We start from the raw sequence: 20,315 nt of genomic DNA, 5'->3' as shown, positions 1-20,315 counted from the left end.
TCCATCTGTATACTTGGGAGAATTTAAAGCATTGTCTTAAGACATGTAGAGTATATGAACAGGAGAGGTTATTTAGACTTCAAATTCAGTCTTCCAGGTTGTCTTGTTCCTGGGAGACAGAAAATTAATTTTTTTGTTTTTTCCTCTGTTGAGAATTCTAAGGCATGTCCCACCAGCTAAACCTGAGAATTGGCCTGTGGGACGCTTCCTGTTTATTAACTCTTACTGGGCCTGCCTGACTCTGATGGTACAGATTATTCTGGAACTGTAGGCTGCAGCTGTTCTGCTCTTGGAAACAAAACACACTTCAGTGTCTATGGCTATTGCCTTAAATGATAGAGAGCTACACGTTTCTTCTGGAAAGAGGGGTGAAGGAAAGCAGATACAGAAGATAAACAACTGTCTGTGCATAACCTCATATAATAATCTGTACTATTCACCATACTGCCTTTACTTATCTTCTATTTAATCATAAAGTATAATTCAAAAATCTGTGCAGCTTTATGATGTTACAGGTCTGGGATCTCTATCACAGACATCCATGTTGTCTTTAAGGGCTAAATCTCCCCTTGAAAGTGAACACATTAACTTCTTGCATTTTCTCTTGAAAATCTATTTGGCTTCTTTTACAGAATGATTTATTGGGTTAAAAAGAAGCTGTAGAGGCCCAGGCCATCATAATAAACACTGTTGTGGCACTACATTCATATTTCAATGGGGCTACTGCCAGAATGACAGTAAACTAAGCTGTCATAAAGTTAATGTCAGAACATTTCTGTTGCTATTCTGTGATTTCTTAATGCTAGTCTTCTTTCAGGCATTGTTTCTAGCAATGAAAAATGGATTTGACCCACATTTTCAAAACTGGTCCTTGCATTATTGCCTCCTCAAACAAAGTGTTGTCTATATGATTGCTTGAGATTTTCTTGCTCAGAAAAGTGGTTGCTCTGTCAATACACACACTAGTGATTCATGTCTGGAACATGAAATGGTGACTTTATACATTAGCACTTTTGAAAAATTGGTAACAATAAAAAAGAAAAATAAAGAATAGCTTTATTTTTGGGTTTTCAGGAATGCCTCAGTCAGTATTGCAGAGCAGAAAAGGTCAAGGTCCTGTTCACAGGTTTTTCCCGTTCTCTCAGCTGACTCATTTCTCAACAAGAAAAGTTGGCTCTTAGGATCTTCCTTGCTAGTATAAATGGGGTGATCATTTAGATTCAGAGTTTTTACACAGAATTGGCTTTGTTTCTGGGATTCTAAAAAGTAACAGAGCATGCCTGATTGCACCCTTGGTTACGGAAGAGAACGTCAAAATAAATAAGACTGCTATTTAGATGGGTCCAAAGCATAAGTACTTCAAATCTACTGTGGATCTTTAAGAAGTGGGTAAGAGTTTGGTTGTTGAGAAGTAGGTATTTGATACAAACTAAGAATATGTTGATCTTCTCCTGTACTGCTTCTAAAGCTGTGATCGCTGGTGTAGCCTAGAGGAGATAATTCTGGCTTCAACTGGAAAGGTCTTAACACCAAGAGGAGCTCTTCCCTTTGAGTTTTCTCATCCTTTTTACATTCTAAAATTTTTGGAGATAAATAAAGCTAGAATATGCACACTAGTCTTTAGGGCCACCTTAATACTTGTTTGTGTGAGCAAGACCACACTCACATTTACCTCTTATTTTATATGTAGTCCTATTCCATGTATAGTGTTCAGATGCTGAAAACAGATGAATATTGCATCTTATCCATATAACTGTTTGTGGAAAAAAGTATTTTTGTAACTGTTAGGGGCCTCAGTTCTTGAAAGCCTACGCACAGTCAAATAATTGAATCAGTGTAGGTTTTTTAAATTTCCATTTTACTGTAATAGAAGGTCAATTTCAATAAAAATTTGCATTAGTGATTAGAATCTTTTGACTTGTCTGAGCAGCCTGCCAAAAGAAAAAAAGGTATAGGCAGTGGAGTTTTTCCTCCTACAGACTGAACTTTGTGTTACTCTTATTCATTATTGCATGGGAAGTGCTATGGATGACAGGGGACAGCTGGAGAATAATCTGGAGGTCCAGCACTTTGAGAGATGGTTGTTTGGTCCCATGTCCATGAATATATACAAAACTATGTACAAGGCAGTTTAGTTATGAAATATAAGATAATTCAGACAGAGATTAATCTAACAGATTATGGAAATTTCAGTGAATATTTTAAGTCCTGAGGTGCTTAATTCAATAGAGAGAGTGATTAGGGCACTTAATTGTCTAATTTCTATTTCTGCAAGAGCAGAGCAAGTGATAAGGGAAGGCAATAACTGTAACAGAATGGATAATAGAACAGGTAAGCAATAATGAAAAATGCAGATTCATTAATAGGAAAGGCCAAATTCTACAGTTGGTTGCATCCCTGAAAGGGCATTTCACATATTGACACTAATAAGCTTCTCAGGATTTATATTGAAGACATTATTTTCTAGTGCCCTGCCAGACTTGACCAGTTTTTGCTAACAATATCAAACAATTTCAGTACAGTTGTTTCATTAACTTCTCTTGAAAACACAACATCTGTAATTGTATTCTTGTGACAATTTCGTGTTGCAAAGCTTGGTAATGGTCTCTATGTTCTTAGTCTAAGATTTATATTGCTATTTATGTGGTTGTTTTTAATATCGTGGTATTTATGAGTCACTTAAAACCAGTCAAAAGTACTTTTTTAACAATTCAAAATTCGAAAATGTATTTGGTTTAGAGGTTGTTTCAGGGGAAAAAAACCTACCACCACCACTTTGGGAAAGTATTTAGAAGTAGAGTCACTTTGGACTTGATTGTGTTCCTAAATTTTCTGGTTTTGTTTCCTAAGTCACTTCCAGAAAACTTCTGTAATTTTCTATATAGTACCATTTGAAACTTTAGCTGGTGTCTTTTAGCTTTGTGCATCATGAAAGCTGGGCTACATTTGATAAGCCAAGCTTTGTTTAGGTACTTTGTAATTATGAGTATTCTGGAAACTCTTGCCATGTTTTTATAGTGGGATTCAATTTTTATTGTTTGCAGCTTTGACTATTGGTTTGTCTAATTTATTGACTAATGTTGAAAAGTCCTCCTTGTGTATAAGCAGTGTAAATACTTGCAAATAAGGTATTCTGATTTATTTAGTTCTGTAGTTGCTCTACAAGCAAAACTCCCATTGAACTGAAAATGAAGCTCTGATTGCAAATTTTCCTACAGCATAATGAATTCTTAGCTGGTGAATTCTTTACTAGTGTATGCCAGAGTTTGACTTGCTTTATAGTGTTAAATGCTTCTTCTTATTGATTTTTTTTTCCAGAGGACTGTATTGTCATTTAGAAAAGTCTGGTTTTAAGCTTACATTATGTTATCCTGTGATAATAATCAAGCTGTATTTTAACTTTTGTTCTGTGCATTTTTTGTATGGTTTTGATTATATTAAAACTATTCTAAAAAATGTTTTTATTTCTTGTTTGCTGCATTACTAGGGGACAAAGTCTGGGTGTTGCAGGTGTATATATATTTACAGAAACAGCTTACTATGGGAGGAAATCCTGAAGCCACTTAAATGTAAGTTTTTTTTCATGTGGCCAGTATTTCCCTTGAAAATACATAGATCAGTTTTCAGTTGGGTAAAAAAGGAAAGAAAGTAGTTTGAATAAAAAAACAGTGCCAACAATCCTTTTATAGTCTATGCGTTTAAAATGTATTAGGCTTATGCATTCACCAGATAAAAGCTATCATTTTGGTAGTAAATTTTTTAAAACTTTCAGCAGCGTGAAAATAATATTTAAATGAATTGCCAAATCAGCAGAATTTTCCAAAGTAGTAATAAGAAAACTTTGACCTCAAAGACAGTGAGTCCTGATCTTTCTATTTTGATTTCTGAGTCTCACAGTAGCTGCTAAAAAAGAACTTTCATTTCACGTGATCTGTGTAACACTCTCTTACATTTTGTCCAACTTTGATTTTGTTTTTCTGGTTTCATACAGTCTCAAGAATCCTATGAGCTAAGAGCAGCCTATGGAAAACATGAAGAAAGGCTGCAGATGATGTTACAGACCAACTACAGAGCGCTAAAAGAGCAAATAAAGCAGTGGGCAATAGCAAGTAAGTTACATAGCTCATTAAAAACATTTTCCTTACACAAGAAATCTGAACAGAAGTATTACATAGGTATTCAAAAGAGAATGTGATTTGAAGGAAGAAGCTACTGGGTGGTGATCAAGACTATCCTTTGTTACAGCAGAATACATGACTTACCCCTATGTGAGAAAAATTGTAGTTGAAACCAAGAGGAAATATATTGAGCTGACACCTTGACTTATTTTGTTAGCTGTTTCATTGAGAGCCTGAGTACTGGACAAAGGTCAGCTAGGACTGCTTACTTATGTTTGTCTAATTCCTCACTCATTTATTTTGTTGACTGTATGTTTTTAAATGTCTGTAACACAGCAGTTGCTCATTATGTTTCAAATAGTTTTTAAAAATAGTTTGATTCATTAAACTATAGAAATATTACCCTCTCTAACATTTAGTGATTCATATATTAACTGAGGTTAAATCTTCTTCCTTATAGGGGAAAAGTAAAATAATATGTGCATGAAAGCAAGGTGTTTTCATCTGTTAAATAATTTAAAAATAAATTATTTCTGATAATTTTACAAAAAAATGCAGTAATATATCTTTATTAATGGGAAGAGGAAAGACTTTACCACATAAAATTTGCATAATGAACATTCTGTATATCATTCTCCCTTAGGCTCTATACAGAACAGTGAAAATTTTATGCAGAAATTCTTCTTTTTTTAAGTCCTTAGTAGACAGATACTTTGGTAAACATGCAATTGGAGGAATGAAAGCATTTCTTATCAGTTCAGTTATCAAGTACTGCTGTTTTTCGGACCTATTTCGAGAAAGTAATTTCTTTGTGGCTTTAGCAGGGCTTTAGCATGCACCTAACAACTCAGTAAACACTTGTGTGTTTTACTAAAATTAATTATTCTTGCAGTTAGAGCAATACTGATTAATCTTGACACTAACTTTATCTCTCTCTGAAGAAAAGAAGAGTCACAGAATATGCTGCAAAACTGGTAGTTTTTCACAGTCTGGGGTGACGTAAAACATCCTACTGTGAATGATAAACTGTTCCTTATATATAAGTAATGCTATGGCCTATCTTAGTAGATTTGCATTGCTTTGAAATACTAGCATTTATGTAGGAGCAGTTTGTCTTTAAAAAGGGGAAAAAAAGGTGTGGATGGAAACAATGGTGAAGTATAAAATTGCTGCAGGCATCGGTGGTAGCACAGGAGCATTTTTTGAAATATATAAGCATAATTGCAAATATATTTGGGTAAATTGTAATTAAATGGTTTTGGTTTTTTAGGAAAAATATGGATTTTTTTTTCTTTTAGTTCACTGTTTTAAATTTAGTGCAATCTGGAAGTGACTTACTGAATTTAGTAACTGTCATCCTTGAAATTATTTAATTCTGTATCTATACCTAGGCAGGCTTTCATATCCACTGAGAGTCCAAGGCTAACAAGATAAAAAAAATTGAACTAGATAAAGACATTAAAATCTTAAACTTGATATACAGTGAAGCACTGGGTGTTCTGGTTCTGATAGTTTAAAAAAAATTGAAAAGGGAAAGAGAGACAAAGGGAAAAGTAGGTATTAGGGAGAATATAATGCTCAGTCTTCACTTAGTCATCTAATTTTTTTTCCTCTCTATTTAAGATGAGCTGAAAATAACGGGGTTTCAATAATCTTTGTTACTACATTAGATTTGTGTGAAGCCACATTAAAGGAGGTTTGGTTTTCATTTTTAATATGCTTAAACAAAGGAAAGTAGACAAGATACAAATAAAAGCAGTCTGTAACAATAAGACTCTGTTATTTTGGTATCTCAAAAAGCTGTATAGTGCTGCTGTAATGTAAATTGTGCATTAAGAAGTCAGTATCAGGTGCTTATGTGGCATTTCTGATCCTTTGTAAGTGATGGAAGACCCCATTCTCCATATTCTTCATAGATTAGTATCTGTTATTGAGATGGCAGCTGATGGGACCTAATCCACCTGTCAGTGTATATTCAACTTGCGCTAATGTACGTGACTGCAAAAATGATGGGGGCCTTAGGAGGTTACCACATTGTCTGAGAGTTTGTTTCTGTGCCCAGTAGGAATTTGGATTGCAGAGTTTTAAATTGATTTCATAAAGGATATTTAATACCATTTTTATCTTTGGCTTTATTAAAATACCTAAAAATATTTTAATGACTGAAAAACTGTTAAATATTTAGTTTTATTTTTCTGTGCTTCTAAAGTCAATATGCTTTTTCTTAATACATAATCTTGTCCATAGATAGTTAATTCCTGTGTTAAACTGTAGAACAACAGTGTGGGGATTAGATGCAACTTCCAGATGGGCTTGCTGGGGTGTTAGGGGAGCTGATGACTCTCCCTTAATTTTCAAGAGATTATGTGATGATTTTACTTCTTTCTCATACCAGTATTTAAAATAATGTTGTCAGAATGTGGGTGACACTATTCTGCCACGTCACCTGGGAGGCATGGTGTCATACTAGCTCGATATCTATCTGAAACCATGTAATTGAACTTCTCTTTATTACCACAGTTAAGAATGCCTCAGAATGTATACTTCATGCAAAATTCGGATTCAATGGATGCTGTACTTGAAAAATCTGTATTTTCTGAAAGCAGAGGTGCCTTTATTCTGCTTCTCCTAAAGCATTTAGATATTTGAAAACAAACAACCTTTTTAAACTCATAAACAGCCTTGAAAATACTAAAAACAGATACCAACATACAGGCTCCTGTCAGCTTTGTCAAGAGGATCATGATGTGATGTGGAATGAACTGGCTTTTTTCAAAAGGGAGCACAAAAAGCTGCTGATTTAGGAGTGAGTTTGTTTCTTAAATTGTGTTTAAGTAAAGAAACATACTGGGTTTTTTTCTGAAGTGTTTTACAGGCCATACAAGAGGAATTCCTTGCAAAATTCCATTATAAAAACATCTACCAAAAGCAGAAAAGGAAAACATCAGCTCTTTTTTTTTTCTTCCTTCTCTCTCCCCCTTAAATCAGTGACAAGTTACAAGTTTGCTAGCACTAACAGAAACTGTATTCCATGATCTAGGGATTGTGTTAATTAATGTGGCTCTCATCTGTTGGAGGTGTCGCTCTTCATTAGCCTGTATTTTACACACTGCCGTGCTTCATTTTTGGAATGAGGTGGTGAGGGGATAACCTAGCCAGCCATCCTTGTTTGATCTCTGTGATACATACGCAATGCAGAATGCCTCAGCTCTCTTGGTTCCCTGCCCTGTCCTGCTAATCCCAGCTGAGCTCATTATGGTGTAGCCTTGCTGCTACTCCTGGAGCCAGAGCTGTCCAAGCTAATTACTGGTAGCAGCAGAGCTGCCTGTTAAGGGTCTGGTGTGGATCTGCTAACATGGTCCTTGGTAGTGACCTGCAAAAAGCACGAGGGAGTTGCTCTCTTTCTTGCTGTGCACAGCCTGTCCTTTGGGTTTAGTGCTGATCCCTTCACACAGCTCTTTCAGCTGTAGTAAGTGTAAAACTTGGTGAAGGAAACTCTTACTTTAGAAAACATACAGTTTGCTGCTTTGATCTCATAATTCATAGGCTATTACACTCAGCCAGGCAAAGTAAAAAAATGTCCTTTTATACTAGACAAAAGGAAGTTAGTATGGTATAATTAGCCCTTTGCTGTGATTTAACACTTTCTGTAAGTGACTATGATTTTTTGTTTTAATTTAAGAATCAAGACATCATACAAAGTTTTATTCAGACTTTGTTTTTGTCAGCATTAAAAAAAATGTGTTTTCCCAATGGATCACAATGTAAGCCCATTTTGTGGCAATACCATGAAGGCTTCTATCACAGAATTTCAACAGCAGCAAATTGTTTTGTTCTATGTAAGTCCTTGTGTTGACCATAATCTCCGTTGTTGTGTTATATGCAATGTTGCCAGTAGCTGTGTTACATGGGGTGTTCTTATATCTGCCAGTTAAAATTGTGTGCCTGTTCTTGTCACTTCATTGTCACCTTTTTTTGCTGTTTTGAAGCTATAACAACAAATTATCACATGCAATTATTTTGTGTGTTTTCATTTTTTATTTTTATGTAGGAAAGAACACTTTCTTGCCATGTATGTAATTGCATACCTGGCAAGATGTACATGTAATTCCCCTTCCACTACTAGTGAACACATTGACCACAGGCAATGGTAACTCAAGAGCAATTACATAAGCTTCTTTTTTCACGCAAAGCCATGCTTATATATTGTGCACACCCTGAAGATTGGTACAGTTGGACTGCTTTTATAGAGTTCCTGTGCAGTCACATTTATGGGAACACCCTTATTTCTTATATGTTGCAGATCATTGACCTTGACTAGACTGTGGTAAGGTGTCATGAGCAGAGAGTTGAGCTCTTCAAGAGACAGGATTTATAAGACAAAATGGATTCATAAAAGTCTGCATAGTAAGGATTTAGTAAGAAACCAGTGCAGCATTGTGTTCATTAAGGTGAACTCTTTGTGTGGATTTAGGTGCTGTTTGTTCCTTATGGGCAATGTCACTTACTGTTACTTGAAGTAAGGAAGAAATGAATGCGTAATTTCTCTAATAATGGCAGTGTTTAATTTACTGAAGGAAGTCATCATTTCAGGATTTCAGCTAATTTTCTTAAGAAAGGCAATACTAAATTTGTTGTACTTTTTAGATATGTGGATAGAGCTTCTTTATATTACTTCTATTGTTTTTTAAATTCTGTGGATAAAGGACATAATCTATGGTGTTTTACCAGTTACTTATGTGTGTAATATTACAGGCAGTATACGTAAATCAGGTTAGCCCATAGCTTTTGCACTTAGTTGGATAGAGCCTACTGATTGTTATCTTAAGTTGATGTAGAACATATATAAACCAAAACAATGCACCATTGCTTAAAGAAGAGTGTCTGTGTAAGGATTTTATTTTGGTTTTAGTAGTTCTAACTTTAAATAAGTAAAACTTCTCTCTCTGACTAAACCAAAGAGTGAGGGTTTAGAAAATAGGATGGTTGTTGCTTGTTTATGTATTTAATCTGTAAGAATGACTTTCTCTCCAATCCTCTGAGGGACAGAGCAATGATGTAAAATATCTTTAATGTGCACATACATTAATCATGATTTTAGCCCTCCCCTGGATCTGCTCCAGGTGCTCAGTGACTCCCTTCTAGTTAGGAACCCAGAAATGGACGCAGCAATACAGATGTGGCCTCACCAAGGCTGAGTAGAGAGGCAGGATCACCTTCCTCAACCTGCTGGCAATGCTCTTCCTAATGTGCCACCAGGACGCATTGCTGGCTCATGGACAGCTTGCTGACCTGTAGGACTCAGAGGTCACATTCCACAGAACTGCTTCACTGCACATCCAGTTGTTCTGCTACCTGTTCTGCTACCTTGTAATAGATACCAGGAACTGTCAATTATTTGACAATGAACATTCTTCAACATTAAACATGATGATGTAAATTATCGTTTTCACAGCTAGCTGGAAATTTGTTGTCTGTATGAGTGTTCTGTAGCTGTGCATGTCATCCATTATAAGAAGTGTGCTCTTGGTCTTCAAAGGATGTGGAATCACTAGAAGCTCCGTTGTATCCTTCCTCTGCTGTAGCAGCTATTTAATAAAAGTTTCTGATACGCTTTCCTTTTTTAGGAAAGCAAGACCACATGGTTTCTGCTTTCCTTATTCCTGTGGAGTGAAAGCACCTGTTGTGTACCTGGTGTAGTGGTATGTGACCAACTAGCTGACAGAAGCATATCTTAGTATCAGCATCACCGTGTGATGCCTCTTGTCTTTTCTAGCTCTCAGAATGGGTGTGATGGAGAGAAGCTGAATTAAGTGTGGTGGAATGCTAGCAGTAAAAAACCACAAACCGTCTATATTAGTTCCTTTGCTTCTTGAATGTGTGCTACCTCCCTGGTTCTTGAAGTAGAGACCCTGCTGAAAAATGTGGCTTGACTGCCTCAGGCAATAGGAGACGCCTGGTCATCAAAGTCTTTTATTTTTAAACCCCCATTGTTTTGTAAAACATCCAAATATCCCAGAAATTTTTTCTGTGTTTTGCTCAATAGGTAGCATGTAGCAGATTAATTTGTAACAAAGTGCATTCACACTACATCAGTGTTAAAAAGTGTTACCTGCAGCATATAGCCCTTCTGACTTGTGTGTTTTCTTTGTAAAGTAATCTTTCTGGTTATCAGTTTTAGGAGTGCTGGAACAGAGCAGACATCTTACTAATAATTACTTGAATCTAATAGGTCAGGGCTCTTGGTTACTTTTTTCTGCAGTTAGTAATTCTGTAGTTCAAAGGCATATATAGTTAAAATGATGATGTGTATGTGTTTGTTTAGGTTGGGATAGATAAAAATCTGAAATACCAGCTTTCATTTTACTGAAAGCAATTCCAGCCTAAATTATGCAGCTAATCTTGTGGCTCTTCTGAGCATTTTGACAAAGTGCGTGCTTACTGACTGAACTGAGTATTGCTCAGTGAAAATGACAGTCAGGCTCAAGTGTGAGAATGAGAAATACTGCACTACAAATAAATTAAAATGTAAGAAATCAGCAGCATTTGGTGTAATATATAGTTTCTATAAGATATTTTAAAGGGCCAAAGTTAGAACTGTAAATGCCACATGAACTCATGTAGGGGCTTTTACATAGCGAACAAAATGGCCCTTTTTTTGAAGAGAATTAGTTTTTTTTCTATCAATCTTCCAGTTACAATTTCACCAAGCCCTGTGTCAACTGTTTTTCAGTGAGAGGGTTCCATCAAGGATAATGAGATTCATGCTTTTTAGTGTCAAGCTAGTCTCTAGAACATTTCTTACCTGTGTCCACCAGATCTTGTAATTTCCTGCATCCTAAGTAACAAACAAATTTGAGGGCTTAGTGTGGTTTTTTATATCAAATGTGTTTGTGTTTTTCCTTTGTTCCTTCATATTTAATCAGACATGTCTTGCCTTGTACTTTTGTGCCTTCTCATATACGATGGAATTGTGTCATATTAAAAACAAGAGTCATGGTGCTAAAAATATTTTTCATAATATAGGAGCAGATAAATGCAGAATTAAAGTTGCATTAATGAAAAAAATTTGGGCATTGTCAGGAACAAAAATAGAAGAGAGATGGTGGAGAAACTTAAGGACTCCATGTTAGCTTCCCTTTGTATTGTTGCTTGCACAGAGCTATTGCTTGCCTTGCTGTTGGATCAGAGTGATTTCTCTAGATTTTTGGTTTAGAAATGAATTGTCGTACAGGTGGTGAGCATACTGCCTGCAAAAGAACTGTCTTTTTGTTATCCCTCTGTCTGGCCTAGACAAAAGGTCTTCAGCATTTAAAAGGAAAGGTCTGATTTATTAGTCTTACAGATGTGTGTGCACATATAAAAACAAAGAACTACTAAGTGTGTCATATTAAACTGTACAGAATGTTCATAGAAGAAGCCTGTGAACCTACAGTCAGTAATACCAAAGCACACTGATTGCTGCTAACATGTCTGGTTGCTATTTTAAGAGAATAAGGAGCAAGTAATGAAAATAAGTTTCTCTACAGTACCTTCTGTGAAGTTCTGGGATTTCTGGTAAAGGTAGCAGTGCTTGATACATTCTGGCAAGATTAATTTAATATACAGTGCTAATTTTCCACTTGCCTTTGCATAGCACTGATTTTGGAAGGGACATCATAAATTTTCATGATTCCATGTATCTCAGCTTAGATAATTTTAAAATATTATTTTGTATTTTATAATATAAAAGAATACTTTACAATTAAAGTTATTAAACATTATTTATGTATTCTTGCTTTATCTCTTGAATTTTTTCCTAAAGTGTACTAGTTTGTAATTCTAGAAAGTCAAATGTGGTGCTTAGCAAACCATTATTATGACCCAGCATGATTTTTGTGTTAAACTACTTAGTCCTCTTTTGTTGTATTAGGCAGTATATGCATATACATGCAAAAGTTTAACCTATCTTAATGTGTTTGGATCTTTTTCTAATTTCTAAGGAATTCAGAATGCATTTTCCAAGAATTATTGTTGTATTTGTTTTTTTCCAAACACAATCATGTGAATATAAGCATGGAATCATCAATATTTTCCTAAAACTCAGATGCTTCAGTGGAAGAAATAAAATAAGAATTTTTTTTTTATCCTTACTTTGCATTATTGGAAACCAGCTCTATGCTAACAACAGGCTGTAGGCAAGAGACTTTAGTGTATTTGTCATAGGAGGTTTATAAATGTTAGAAGGACTGATGCAACAACAAAATTCTCTTGATGTTCATATGATGTGTGATGTACCCTCTTCTCTGAGTAATATTGATGGCAGCGGCATACCCCAGTCTTGGCCCTTGAGGTTGAATGTGTTTTGAGGTAACAACAGGTACAATCACTGTTTTTGAGGCTGTTCTGATGTTCTTATTTTTAAAGGAATGGAAACCTGCAAATTAGAATAATAAACATAATTCACACATTCACACAGTGTAACATTTATATTTTTGTTAAATACTTCTTGACAAATAAGCTGGATTTATTGCTTCAGTGAAACAAATTAAAGATTGCTAAATGGTAGATAAAATTTTAGGCATGGGTTCCTACCATCCTTTTGCAAACTAAAGGTTATGCTGCATGTTGAAACTATCTTAGTCACTAGTGCTTCTCTGACTTTGGAGTGACGGTTGACTTGAAATATATCTCAAAAAGCACTCTTGACAACTATGACACTATTCACTATTTTGTTATGTGAACAGACATTGGGCTGTTGAGGGGGGAGTTGCTTTTATCCTTTTTTTTCCTCCTGAATGTGGGTTGTAAATCTGGGAGACTTTACTTAGCAACCACAGATATCTCTTCCTGCAATTTTCATCCATCCTACAAGCGACTGAATTGGGAAACAAGAATGATAAAGACTATTTCTGGGAAGTGGATGCACAAGTAAGATACATAGCTTAGACTCTATGTAGTCAAATGCTTCATTTCCTTGGTTAATTAAGACTATACATTTCTAAGTGTAAACTGTAAGTTTACAATATTTTTCCTGTAAAGGAATTCCAGTAAATCATTCTGGATAGTGTGAATGGTCACAGAGTGGGAGTAATGCTAGTACTTTTTGCTTTACTCTTACCTTGGTAGTGTTATGCTCAGACATATGTAATGCTCTTTGCTCTCTCACAGTCTATATCAAACACCTACTCCCAGGTTTGCTGTCATTTGCCAAGGCTGTCATAAATATGCAGACCCATGAAAAGAGCATATTTAGCCCTTACTACAGGCAAATGTGTTTGAACCATAATGCTGTAGGAAGAATCATTTGCTGTGACAAATTTCTGTCAGAGTCGTACTTCACTTGTAAAATTTGGGTAAAGTTTCTATCTGTCTTGGTTCTCCTGACTTGAAGTAAATTCAAAGTAGTAGAAATTTAAGATGAATTTTGCATTATGGCATATCAGACCATTTTTGACAGCCTCTTCCTATATTTTCTATATGGGTTTTTTACAGAAGTATGTGTAATGTGCATGTTTGTTCTACTCTAGTTTTACGGAGCAGAGTTTTTACCCTTTCCTAAAAATTAGAAGACTAAGGAAGAGAAAGTGCAGTTCAGCTTTGCTTACCTAGATATTTCTCTGTTGATGTACTGTCTGCCTTCTCAAGCACCTTTCTTTTCTGAGGGGAAGAAAGCAGAGCTGCTTCTGCTGTCCTATTTTCCTTGCAAGGATTATTAGGCTATTTAACTTAAGCTTTGGATAAGAAAAAAATTCTGTGACACTAAGACACTATGTTGACCCGGTCTCTTTAGAACTTTTTTTTTGTTACTGTAATAAGCAATGCTGCTGTCCCTTTTTAAGGACTGTAATAAAGAGCATGCAAAGCTTGGTTAGCAGTCTTTTTCTGTCTGATTTTTTTCTTCATTTGGCTTTCCAGTCTTTAACAGTCTTCCATGACTCTGGAGGAAAATGGTTGAAAAGGCAATAGTTAACCTCATGGACTCAGAGGAAGGCTTCCCTGACTGCAGCAGCTCTTGGACTAGCCCCCTGATATTTGTCCATACCAGCAACAATATGCATTAGGAGATTGTGGTTGGTTGTGCTTATTTCTCCAAAGAGTCATCCTGCTGCAGTCTTTACAACATGTAATCCTTGGGAAGGAGTCGGTTTCCTCAGTGGGTTATTCCATCTTAAGTATTCAGCTCTATTAGAAATTAGATTCTCTGCATGGTTTTATTTTCCAGATAAAATTCCCTGGGACAAATGGGAAAAATGTCTTAGTGTTTGTTTGGATGTTTATTTTAGACTGCCATGAGCCTCCTCTCTTAATTCCTTTTATCTGTATGCAGGGGAGTGTAGAAGTCTCCTGCTTGTCTTACCTGTGAATGCTGGAAGCTGCTGATGAGCAATGGCTGACTTATGGGATGTGTTTTACTCAGGAGGCAGTTGTTTGCTAGAGGACTAACTAGAGTCTTCTGGCAATGGGTTAACCCAGGGTCAGCAACTCTGGAGGGAAAGAGCCCTTTAAACTCATAAGTGCAGAGAGAAAGTTTATGCTATAGTTCAGGTTGTCTTTCTAAATTACCTTTTCTTTAATGCATTGAGGCCCAAGTGCACATGCGTACATGTATCTTAGCTTTGGAGCTGTGTGAGGGCTCCTGATGGTATCTTTAGAACTGCTGACAATTAAAAATGATGAGTACTAGGATATTTTGTTCTAGCAAGAGGGTATATTTTGCAGAAGCCCTGCTTATATGCAGATGGTGGGAGCATTACTCCTATTCTAATAACTTGATAAGTAAGCAACTGTTACAAAGAATTTCTTGCTGATGCCTAGCTATAATCTAAAAGAAATTGGAAGTAATTATTTTAGCATAACTGATTCTATAGCGCAGTTTTAAATATGCTACCTCTTCCTATATTCAAAATGGATGAGTATTAAAAAAAAAAAAAGAAAAAAGGAGTAATCAAAAGTATTATATTGTGAAAAATAGAGCCCAGACTATTGTATAGTATTAAAAACAGCAGATTATGTAATTGTGGATGAAGATCAGTATCTTCAAAAAAGCATGCCATACCACTATAAACTATTATCTGCATAGATTTGATCTCACTTGATTTCTGAATATCCTCATTTTAGTACTGCCAGGTGAGACTGTGGCAATCATAGCTGGAGGAGAAAAATGAAATATTTGTACATAAAAGAGGATGCTGCATGCTTTCCTGCTCTTGATGGTGGATTTTCTATATGTGTTACAAGAAGAAAGAGTGACATTTTTCATTAAGTTAATTGTAGTAAACAAAGGACTTTGAGGTTGTTCTCAGGATGTAAAGTCACTATTAGAATTCTGACCTGCCATATTAGAAGATCCTGATAGTCTTCTAGGAAATGCCAGTAGACTCCTGCTAATTTAGGAAACTGATTCCTCTCAAATCAAGGATTCAGTGTATCTTCCTTGGAGCTGGAAGTTATTCTCTGACAACCTAGTCTAGCGTACTTAGGGTTGCTGCTGCCCTGTTTCTTGTCAACAAAGCAATCTTTAAAACTACTTTGGAGTAGATTACATTGTCAGAAGGTCAGGTTGTTTTAGAAGCAGATAAGAAAATGCTTATAGTTGACAAAGACTTGCTGAAGAAATACTCTAAAATCTACCCGATATACTTAAAAGCAGAATAACGTCTTTTTGCAGAAGACTCAAGGCCATTAAGCCATTTCAGGTGTGCATAAAACTGAAAAGCAATACACTAGTTTCTAGGCTTTGTATAGCTTTAAGTCACTTTTCCCCCATCTGATGGGCTATCATTTAAACTTGGCAACACTGCTAGAAAGTATAACATGTGAGTATAAATAAGAACAAGACATTTCTTCTGGAAGAAGTAATAAATTCTGGAGCTTTTCAGTCTGCTAGTTTTTATTACTCTTTCAATGACATTGCAAAACAAATTGTTGTTTTTTTTTTTTTCCTTTATTTTTAAAAGCTGAAAGGTCTGTGTAGGAGCTGAATAGTTATTTCAAAAACCATTTTCAGTTCATCTATTAGACAGACATAGGATTAGTGTAGTCCTAAAATTAGAAATTGCAGTCATGTATGTCACTCATAATTACATGACCTTCATTATTGGCAAATTTCGTATGTTTTACTGCACATTTTCAGGATACATTTTCCAGTTATAGTCTCCTTCAGGACTCCCTAAACCCTAAATATAAACTAATCAGGAGTGTAAAGACTCCCACAATGCAATCAGAAAAGAGTTGCTTGACATGATTTGAAAATATTTTATATCTTTTCAGTTTAAGAAACAGCCCATAGTGATCAAAATAAACCTAGGAAAAACTGTGTCTAGATACAGGCCGAGTGACAATTGCAATTTCAACATTTCAAGCTTTTAGAAGTGGCTTACTGTGTTAGCATTACCATTGCAGACTTAAAGAAACTTTTTGAAAGTTGAACTCAGTGGTTACTTATGTTCTTTTGTTCTGAATTGCTGATATGTATTCCTTGTAAGGAATCTCCTTTGCTTGAAATAATTTATATATGTGTTTTTTGTGTAAATTTACAGAGACAATTCTGAATAGTTTTTGTATGACTTTAAAACCCATTCAAGTTAATTAAGTTTTATTTTTATTTTTTCCATCTATTTTTTTATTAATTCTATTTTTTTATTAATGGATAAAAGCTTATTTACAGAATTCTGGCTTTTCAACACCCTGCAAGGTTTCAACTAATCCCTATATCAATAAAAAAGATTGTGTAAGTTGTCAAAATAGTTCACAGTATTTGATAAACACTTGTGCAAGGTTTGTACCTGATATTTCTCTATTATTTTAAAACACATCCCAGGAACTTCCATTTTTAAAAGCTGAGTTAAATAATAGAATGCGTACACAACAGAAGTGTGACAAAGACAATAAAATGCAGTAGTATTCTTTGATTTTGTTGAGACAAAGTGTAAAAATGCGAATTTATGAGCTGGAAGTGATCAGTTAATACTCACATTTATTTGCTTTGTCTTTTCTCTTGACCTGCTTATTTTCATTGTATCCAAACCCCATCATTCATTCTTGAATTGTAGGTCAAAGATTTAGCTTCTCTGAGTCTACAGAGCAAACTTTTTTCCATAGAAAAGTTCTTTATTTTTCTTTTGTGAAAACCACAGACTTTATTTTGAGTTCTACATTGCTGTATATATTTCAATTTAGAACTTCACTGGTTTTGTGATGTTGTATATGGTTTGCTTAGCAACACTTGAATACCAAGAAGTAGCATACTCTTCCTTTTCTGTGGGTGTTTCATCTTTAAATAAACTTTAGTTTCTAGTTCTTTGTCATTTATTGCAAAATGCTTAGGAGTTTGAGGAGTTTTAATACTGCTTAGTAGACATAATTTTGAGATTGTGTTTATGAGGTGCTGACAGAAATAACACAAATACAATGAAACAGTCATAGAATTTTAAAATTCCAATTTTAAAAAGACCAATAGTTGGTTCTCCTCAAAAAAAATGTAGATTTATAAATTTCATGTGCTGTATGTATTTCCTTGCTCAAGCAGAAAGATATATAGCGTGAAGAAGAGAAATAAAATGCACTCTGCTTGTCAGCTGATACATTGTCATTAGGGGACTTTTGAAAGCTTAAACTGAAAGCATCTTCCATGTTTGATGTTACTGCTTGCCAAAGCAGACAGTTGCCTGCAAATTTTTGTAGGTTTATGCTTCTCCTGCAGTTCCTTAATGCACTCATTGCTGAATTTCCCTCCTGGGAAGGAAAGCTGTGCTCAAATATTCATGCCACTTAATATTATAATTGGAAGTAGGAATTGTACTGAACCTAATCTTTAATAAAAACTTACAATTTCTTTCACTTCCTTTAGTGACTACTGGATTTATTAGAAGAAAAAATTATTTTTTATCCAGTATAAAAATTTTAAAGTATACTTTTTTCTTTTTTAAATCAAGCTTGTAGTTATAGTAATTGTAAAATATGAAATCCATAGAAAGTCCTAGGAGAAGAAAATTTGTATAAACACAGCTAAATGGATATTAACATAAGGCATTTCTTGCCTAGTCTTGAAACATTGTGAACTCTCAGTGTTACTACTGTCAAAAGATAGAGAAAGCAAGTACTAATATTCACACCTTTAGTTTCTATTTCCGTGCCTGCAGTCTGCAATCAGCTTAGGAACATTTCAGACAGAAACTGGTTTCCCACTGTTAAAATAGCTCAAAAGATTCTATCTCTCTGTCTCGGTTTGTGTCTTGAATGGTTTCAGATGACATAAACATGATGCCCTTTGCTCAGCACTTGGTAAATCAAACACAGTGGTCAGAGAAATTCACTTTTCAGTTAGGACCTAAACCTGACTCATTTCTTCTTTTCATTTTTTGATGTGTTCAATGAAAGTGAATGATGCCAAAACCGGTGCAGTTAATCCACTGGGCATATGCTTAAGTTAATAACAGCAAATATTAGCTTAATCTGCTAAAATAGTTTTAGAAACTCTTATTCATAATATCTGAAATTTGACACTGCTCTGACTCTGAGTCACTCTTCTGACTCTACAGTTCCAGTAGGTTAGAGTCTTCATCACCATATGCAGAACTTGGTTTTGATCCTTTGACTTGCAGGATTGCAGAGGCAATTCTTCTTTTACTCTCAGTAAATGAGGGAAGCATCTCGTGTCACTGGAATCTGTGCAGCTGGATCTCAGGTGCTTTTAGATACCTAATTCTGCTTTGTAAAATAGTTGTATGTGAATAGCTTAAAAGTCTGTTGGGGCAGGCATAGTTTGTCAAATAGGATCCCACTTTTGGGTAAAAAAACACACAGAGATATTTATCTCCAGAGTCACTTAAATTATTTTTTGGAGAGGGAGGGAGAATTTCAGAAAAATAGTTCAATTCTTAGCTATTAAGTTAGCATGTCTGTTTGAGACACTGAGGGAGATAACGCTGTAAATGAAAAACTGGGAAGCACATATTTCCCCCCACCTCTGCTCTTTGCCACTGTGTTCTTTCAGGACGAGTAATTTCTTTCAGTGTTGATTTGTACTTCAGCAGTTTTATGTGGCTTCTTCAGTTGCCGTGAATTCCTTGACATTCCTTCTTTCTTTGAAAGTTCTTACTTGAGCCTTCTGTAATGCTTCTTTCAAGTGATCTTGCTCACTTGTTCTTGAGGAATGTACCAATTATAGAGCCTCTGCAAAGAGCTGTGTTCTTCAAGAAGACCGCTCTGTACAAAAAGTACAGGCTATGGTGCTTTTATGGTAAGAGAACTGGACTAGATATGTATGTCTTGTTAAAATGCATATACTTTTTTTTCTTTTTTTTTCTTTTTGTAAGTTCTAGCTAGAGTGGTTTAAAGGTTTTATTGTGTTGTTCTTCAGATAAAAAAAAGTGTGAGCAGAATTCAGTATAGTATTTGTTTCCAGATCACTTAAACACTTAGAAATTTGCTTAGTGCAAACCTGTTTGCCTTGAGCAGCCTAATATTTGCATTCAAAATTTTAAAAGTTAGTGAACAGAATATTAGCAGGCTTCAGATGTTAGAAATAATAAAAGAAACCAACTAACTAACTAATTAGGATGGGAGGTTACAGGATAGGATAGGATGACAGTAATTGATTGAAAAAGGCAGGCTAAATCTGTTTTACCTTCCCAAGATCCAGAAAATTAAACTCAGAATGTGGGTAGCAGTCCCCCCAGTGGCATGCAGCTTATTCAGTTTGGTGTAGTGTGACGTGTATGATTTTCTACCTATTGGACATTTTATTCTGTCAGCCACAAAGAGCACAACTCTAGAGAAAGAAGAACTTACCAGAAGAATTGAGTCTCTTAAATGAGACCATGAGTGAGATATGAGACCTGCTTTCTAACTGATGTGATAATATCCTCTTGCACCAAGAATGGTGCTGCAATAAAGGAATTCTTTTAAGGATAGAAGGAAGCAGGTATTGATGGTCAGAAGTTTTCTTTCATCCTGTCATCATAAAACATATGGTTAACCTCTGGCCATTGTGATGCCCCTTTGCTACACTTAATCTATTTACGTAAGTTTCTTTCTTGGAGGAGCCTAAAGCAAGACACAGCCACACATGCCATCTCAGAAATCAATTCTGTCGGTTGATTACTGGCTCCTGCCTATACAGCTAGCATGTAGTTAGCCTTCACCACAAAGTCATGTCACTGCTAATGTTCATCATAGTGGTTCGAAGGACAGATTATTTTTTTCTGTGAAGCT

The 20,315-nt window shown here is 35.4% G+C and overlaps 1 protein-coding gene across 1 annotated transcript in view; it reads left to right on the top strand.

Annotated features, from left to right (window-relative positions):
• The window catches only part of CNTLN (centlein), a 170,497-nt gene that overhangs the window by 73,640 nt on the left and 76,542 nt on the right, over positions 1-20,315 (top strand). Inside the window, 1 exon segment of the mRNA XM_059836999.1 lies at positions 3,992-4,109. Coding sequence (XP_059692982.1) covers positions 3,992-4,109 — 118 coding nt within the window.

Source organism: Haemorhous mexicanus, chromosome Z, assembly GCF_027477595.1.
Source record: "Haemorhous mexicanus isolate bHaeMex1 chromosome Z, bHaeMex1.pri, whole genome shotgun sequence".
Taxonomy (NCBI): Eukaryota; Metazoa; Chordata; class Aves; order Passeriformes; family Fringillidae; genus Haemorhous; species Haemorhous mexicanus.
The sequence above is the reverse complement of the archived record's forward strand: the minus strand, read 5'-3'. Positions and strand labels throughout refer to the sequence as shown.